Consider the following 7,515-nt stretch of genomic DNA (forward strand, 5'->3'; position numbering starts at 1 on the left):
TCTTTCCCGTAAAATTAGTGTCACTTATTTCTGTAGCAGACGCCTAATTCAGTCACAGACTTGATTGATTTGACAACAGAGAATCTGGTCTAATAAAGTGGCTGATTTATTTCTGATGCTATAGCTTTTACCCTAATGTGACATCACAGCATAATGAAATCTTTGACATGTAAAGAAATCCTATGCACTTTTCATGAAAACTAAGGATTCTGAAAGTAGATATTGTTGTCAAAAACTTACAGTAAAGACTAATATCTTCTTTTGGTAGAACTAAAACTTCCACAAAGATTACAACACAGAATATGGATTCGGACACAAAGAGCAGTTTAGGATATACCATATATTCGGTGAGTTCAAATTATTGGATATACTAATAAGTCTTATTTTATCTTTGTCTTCATTTGTAAATTGGTTGTCTTTAATTTCTTGAAAACGATCTCTCTTCTCTTTGTAAAGGTACAGCATAGCACCAAGCATGGTTCATTTCAAAAGTGGTTTCATTTTAAATCAACAGCAGCTTGGGCAAAATCAATGAGCATCTTTGTTCCCTGAATCTAGCCCTGAGATACTCAAGCCAATCAAGAAGGCATTTGGGATGTGAGAAATTATAAAGGGGGGTGGGGGTCGGGGTGGGGGTGGATTTGTAATGCAGCATCCTAGTTAATTCTCTAAAAATATATATTTTTTAATCCTTTTCCAAAGTAAAGATGCAAGGTATTTCACAGTGGTTTAAATGTCTTTTCCTCCCTTTTTTTTGCACGCTGCGCCATGCCCTCTGGCTCTGAGCGTGACTTCCCTGACCCCAGTCTGACACTGCACCGTTAATGTCAGATAAACCATTTAGCCCGGGCACAATTCTTTTCTGTGCAAAAATCTGCTTGAGGTGGAAAATGTAGCAGTTTGTAAACAATAAAGAGCCATGTTTCAGACCAGACAGCTTATCTAACAGAGAAGTCCTTTCATTGGGAACAGTGGGTGGGAGCCTCCCGGACATAGTAGCATTTCCTACCACAATGCAGGAGACTGTCTTGGCCTCCATATTTAAGGGTTTAATGGGAAGGAGGGCAGACGGGATAAAAGAACACAGCTGACATGGACTTTCAGCTTAAACAACAACTAAGTGAAAAGAGTCAGCTCTCTCCATTCCAGCTCTAGACTCTCAGCCCACTTATATTTTAATACTGTTTGGATTGAAAAATGAATTTGGTTCGTAAAACAGTTACCCAGGAGGATACACAAGCAAGAACAATTATTTGGTATCTCTGTATTGTTTGGTGTCTAATGTAATATTAATTTATCATGCTGTTCTTTAGGAAAACTGTCGTTCATGGACATAACATAAACTTCTCAATATGAGTAGTAATTTATCCTATTTTACTTTAGCTCATTGGAGGATAGGTTTAGAATCTTCCAAGGAAATTCTTTAATATACTCTTTAGGTGCTCCTTCTCAGGATGATTATTTTCAGCTTAATCTTTTATTTTATGAAGCTGGATGAGGAGAAATAGAGATGGGATGATATGAGATTCTAGAATTATTGCTACTGTCATCGAAAAAAATCTAAAGTTTTTCTTTAAAATCTAAGTTGACAAATATATCTAGTCACCTGCATCTGTCTATCCTGGAAACAGGAAACACTGCATCTCTTATCAACAATTGATTTTAAAAACTGGGATTTTTTACTTTAGCTACAGTTAAAACATAAATATGAAAGTTAAAGTAAAAAAAAAGAGAACAAACATAAGAACAACCTATGGTCAAACACAACTTTGAGAACGTGGTCCTCAAAGTTGGGATGACACTTTATGGCCCATTAAAAATAAATTCCTAGTATTTCTCTGCTTTGACTATAGTGTGTTAAATACCTGAAGTCCCTTTAGATGGATTTGATGGTGACTTTTGAAAAAATGACTGAGATTCAAGAACAATATACACCTTAAATAACAAGTATAGTGTCCAAGGCTTAAAAATTGGGACACTTCTCAGAAGCATCTGCAATTATGGTTTCAGAATGATATATATACGGCTGTGTGTTTTCCTTGGAGTATAGTCCAACAGCCTGGGACATGAAATTTAACCTCATTTATTGATGGATTCGCAACAGGATTTGGCCACATTGAGAGATTTACTAATATTGTTAAAACTCACATTTATTAGAACAGAGATCTTTTTTTTTCCAATCAAAACTAAAGTAACAGCTATTGGGACCTTTTAAGCCATTATAAATTGTCTTTCCATTGCTCAGGTTACTGCTGTGAAAAAAAAAAATCCCTACAGTGTAGTCAAAGCAGAAACATATGCTAAAGATGCCAGGAGGAAAGGCATGCTAGAAACTCGAAGACTGTCTCAAACTACATGTAGCTCACTTCATGAAGTAGGATGGGGACCTCCTAGACCATCAGCACTAAAGTTCACGCCTTGATAAATACATAACCAGACTTTACAAATCAACTTGAACATGCTACTTTGATTTAAGCACACTAAACCTATTATTAAAGGGATTCCCATGACCCCTTTAATAAAAATTCAAGCTAACACTGACTTTATCTCATTGACAATGGATAGGCCCAGTGATATTATTTTAAATATTCACTGCTTTCAGTTCATCAACCTTAAACTTAGAAAACAACTGCTGTGGGCTTCCCTGGTGGCACAGTGGTTGAGAGTCCGCCTGCCGATGCAGGGGACATGGGTTCGTGCCCCGGTCCGGGAAGATCCCACATGCCGCAGAGCAGCTGGGCCCGTGAGCCATGGCCGCTGAACCTGCGTGTCCGGAGCCTGTGCTCCGCAATGGGAGAGGCCACAACAGTGAGAGGCCCGCGTACCGCAAAAAAAACAAAAATAAAAAAAAGAAGAAAACAACTGTTGCAACATTGAAATTGGGAGAAATGCTTTACGCCTAAGAAACACAAATTTTCCACATGGATTCAGTATCACTGAAATTAGGTAATTCCACATGGTTGTAAAACTTAGTCCTGTATATGCTATTACCAAGCATAGACTGTCAATATTTTTTCTGCAATTTAAAATTACTATAGCGAACTGGCCGAAAATCCAAGTTCCTACAAAACAGAATCTCTGTCTGGGCTTTATTCTCCCTTCCAAGGTAAAACATAAGCATTCAAAAAATGCATGTTAATTCAAAATTAGTCTTACTTTGTATTCTGGAATTGACAAAAGGTGGAGAGAGATTGTCATGTGACCCAAGGTCCCTGCTGGTCATGTGGTCATAGGGAGTCCCATCTCCATAGTTCTGCAAATAAAATAACAGCATAAGTTTAAATTCGCCATGAATAAATCAGCACATAAGTATGCCCGACTATTGACACCTCTCTAACCCAAAGAAACTGGAGTCCACCATTCCCACCCTGGCACCTCATTAGAAGGAAGCTGCATCTTCACAGGTACAGTGGGAAATAGAGGGCTCTAGAGTCTGCAGAGTCCACATCTTCCTCATAACAGCCGTGAAATTGGGGGAATAATAATAATGGAACCAACTGCATGAAGTTATTGACATGATCAAATGAAATAATGCATGTAAAACACCTGATACATATAAACTATATTGTAAATATTACGTTATTATTTTGCAAAGCCCACATTATTTCAAAAAAAAAAAAAAAAAAAAGCAAAATGTGCTATGGGAAAGTTACCCATAACCTGTAATGAATTGCCTTTGGAAGGCAAAGGTAGAACCTTTTAAACAGCAGCATTGGGTTTTATGATATTGAAATTTCAATGTTTTCTTATAGTTGTTATTGTGGTTGTAAGAGAATTGGATCATTCCATGAGTAATTAACACATAAGAATGTTAAAATTATTACAACAGGGCTATAAATGAACATCAGAAACTTAAGCATAAATTCTGAATTAAGACAAAGTATGCCAGAAAAAAATAGTTTTAAAGCAGACACTAATCTGTGGAAATTTGTCATTATCATGATCATCTCATGGTTCTAAGGGGAATTCTAAATTAAAATAATGTTTCTAAACTGCCCGGCCACTTGCTTTTAAAGGAGGAATTGGATAACATACAGGAAGGAGTTAAAATCATCTATCTTATATGGTTCAAATTTCAGTCTACTAAGATACATCAAATGACCAGAAAAGAAAAAAAGCCATGTTGCTCAGCTGGTTGCCCTGCCCATAAAGACTAAGTCAAATTTACTCAGAGGTATCAGTTGGCATGTTAGCCAAAGGGCAGAATCTGCCCACACGAAAGGGACGGTTGCTGTAGGAAAAATGAAAACGTGCATCACCTCACTAGAGAATCAATGGAAGCCTTAAGGTTCCAAACTACCCCACTGTCAATCACCTTTCCTCATTTATAAAAATTAACTTGAATGATACTGTCATGTGATGCTGCCACTATGTCAGTGTATAAAAAGATGTCATGTTTTTTAATACCTAGCATGGGTCTTACACTCACTGGTTCTATGCCAGACGTTGCATAATACTAATTATTATTTATTAAGTGTCCTCACCCTCCAGAGTTACTGAACGCTTAATATACATTATCTAATTTAAAACCTCAGCACAGTGTTTCAAGGTGACTAAAAACATCACCACTTGAAGATGAAAAAAGAGAGACGTGGCATGTTTGCCCGATACAAGTCAGCCACAGTAACCTGTCTTGTGCCAACCCCCTGAATTCAGAAAATATAAATTACAAAATATTGATTCAAAATTATTCACTGACGTATTTCCTGGGGGAAAAAAGTGGCCAGACAGTTCATGAAAACCAAATAAAAGTCAAGACTATCCTAAATGGACCTTGTTCTCAGAAGAACAATTAAAAGTACTACGTGTATTAAACTGAGAAAGCAGAAGAAATTAAGTACGTTTGAAGGAACTAAACAATAGAGGGACATTCTGTCATCTCCTACGCTTGCTGTCAGGGGGAATGGATTTATTTCTGCAAGTGTGGACTGTAATGTGAGGAGGAGGAAAGATTTCCTCAACCCATCCATATAATGCATGAGAATGTCAGACTTGACAGCTGGTGCAAGTGCTCAACAAAGTAACTGGTAAGCTTAGAGCTCCTGCCGTACCCTGAAGACTAGAGCGTTGAACCCCAAGGCCAAAGAACAGGTGGAAATGGCGAACTACGACTTGCTGAGATGGCCTCCTTTTGACAGCTTGATTACCTTCCTTACCTCTTATGCCAAGATAGAGACCTCCCTCCACCTCAAATTTATGTGAACACTTAAAGCAAAACGTTACCCCCTCACCTCCTGCAGAATGCTTCATCTAGCTATACAGCTGGTTGGGGGAGGGGCAGGTGTTTTACTACGTGCTCTAAGTCTATTTTTAATTTGGGGTATTATACGTATATTATAAAAACTGACATGGATTTTAGAGGGCCTAGAAATGACTCCATTAAAGACAGACTATATATAAAATCATACACATTTAAGTCGGAAGGAACATGAAAGATCCTCTGGTTCTGCTTCTTCATTTTACAAAGTAGGAAAATGAGGCCCAAGAAATGACACACCCAAGGTCGTATACATACAAAAACACGTATGGCCTGACCAACCCACTCGCATGCCATGCCACGGTCTTCCCATGACACTCAAACTAACAACCAAAAACCATGGAAAGGAGTGGCAAAAATCTGAGACCAAATAAATGAATGAACCCACTGGTGACCAAAGGCACTACTGGTGGGATAATCATATGTTTACAAAGTGAAATCAACTCAGATTTATTATGCAGATTATACTGGTAGGCTAGAACTTAATACTATGTCTTCAGGATTATTCAGTGGTTTATTTACACCAATACATTCCAGGGATACTAGGATTTTTCTCAACGTTGCACCATCTACAACGAATAACTTTCTGTAACACTGGATCAATAACTGACAAAGTAAGGCCAAATATTTAATGAAGGATTTTTCTCTTCTGGTTAGTCAAAGTGGAAGAGGTGTCAAAATCAATAATAACATCCAATAAGAGAATGAAAAAAAGTGCCAAAAAGAAGCTGATCCTCATTAAACTTAGTATGCATATATATCTGTGCAGATGTGTGTGGGAGAGAGAGAAACTCACCTACAGTTTGTCAATTTACATATGTGGATGTCTGGTTGTGGGAAAAAGATTAGATATACTTACCCTGGACGGGCTTGGATGTCCTCCACTCCCCCAGGACCCTGAGCTATTTCTGTCTTCTACATCTAGGGACAAGAGAAAAATTCTTTAGGCTTCCTTGCAATAAGTCTTTCTTTTTGCATATGCACTTTTAAATTAATGTTTCAAATTAATCTCCTGTTGCCTTTAATTAAGAATCAGGCACGAGGCTACCATGATGACAGTGGCTTCTGACCCATCCACTTAAATTAAGTCATTTAAATGCACAGCAGAAATGAACTGGACCCTCAGGAACCAGAGGTATGAACATAAAAATTACTTCCATCCTTCACAATGTTTCATAGCCTCAACTTTTATAGACCTGAAACTTCACTTAAAGTCTTATTAAAATCTTTTGGACAAGGTAAGTTAAAAATACACTAATACAATCTTAATACACACACACACACACACACACGCACACACACGCACACACACACAAAGTTAAATCAGGTACATATCCATACTAATATTAGCTGCATCCATGCCATAATGCCCCTAGACACTTGCTGTCCTCTTACCAAGGCTTATCCCACCAAACAACAGACATGAACAAAATATGCAATACAAAAAAGGATTCAGTAGTCTATTTCCATCAGGACATTACAAGGATATTAGGAGATTTTTTTAAGTTTTTTAATTTAAGACAACACCGTCTCAGTCTTTTAATTTTTTTTTTTAATGGGCACACCGTTTGGCTACAATCCTTAATCTGTGCACTGAGATGTGGATATGAAAGTTATTAAAGCAATGTTTTCTTTTGAAATGATGGCAAAGAGAACTATATGAACTCCCATAAGGCTGGAATTCTCTGCACCCTGTACCAGCGAAGTTCTAATGCTGACCAATTACTAGATGCTTCATCAGTGCTTCAAGTGGCAAATACTTGAAGGATGGAGAGTCTAACAGCTAAGTTACCATATTCATTGCTCAAAACATAAAAGTGTTGGAAAGATCAGTCACTCTATATTTAAAAATGGGCTTTGAGATTTTTGATGAAAGGCTCTTTACGAGTATGAAAAGTTTCACTGTTGTATTATCTTGATCATGGTGGGTAACAGACGGCGATCACAAGCTTCCTCTGACAGAACTGAAGGAGGAGGTGTGAAACTTCGGTTCAGGAGACATACTCCCATTTAGTGTGTTTTCTAACATTTCAGTGATACTGTTTCTTCCCTTAACACACTACTGTCCTTCCTTTTATTACTCCTATTTGATTATCAGCAGAAGTGATCGCAGTATACTTAATTGATTTATTTGGGAGTACAGTGGAGTACATGGCGTTTTAGAACATAGTAAGAGATGGAATAGAAACTACAACCAACAACTATTACCACTAAACCTGAAATCTTTCTCTCTTTTTTTAAACAAATATTTCAGTTCT

General features: G+C 37.5%; 1 protein-coding gene across 5 annotated transcripts in view; it reads right to left on the reverse strand.

The window, feature by feature from the left end:
* The window catches only part of TCF4 (transcription factor 4), a 237,646-nt gene extending 231,473 nt beyond the window's left edge, over positions 1-6,173 (reverse strand). For 4 of the 5 annotated variants that reach the window (XM_007459676.1, XM_007459680.1, XM_007459677.1 and 1 more), the window contains exons 1-2: positions 6,117-6,172; positions 3,157-3,253 (exon numbers count right to left, since the gene is read on the reverse strand). In XM_007459676.1, coding sequence (XP_007459738.1) covers positions 3,157-3,223 — 67 coding nt within the window. In that variant the 5' untranslated portion in view covers positions 3,224-3,253; positions 6,117-6,172. Of the gene's footprint in view, positions 1-3,156; positions 3,254-6,116 lie in introns of all 5 variants that reach the window. The other variant, XM_007459681.1, reaches the window with a different exon arrangement.
* Between the last annotated feature and the right edge of the window lie 1,342 nt (positions 6,174-7,515).

The sequence above is a fragment of the Lipotes vexillifer genome, unplaced genomic scaffold, assembly GCF_000442215.2.
Source record: "Lipotes vexillifer unplaced genomic scaffold, Lipotes_vexillifer_v1.1 scaffold1670, whole genome shotgun sequence".
NCBI classification, from domain to species: Eukaryota; Metazoa; Chordata; class Mammalia; order Artiodactyla; family Lipotidae; genus Lipotes; species Lipotes vexillifer.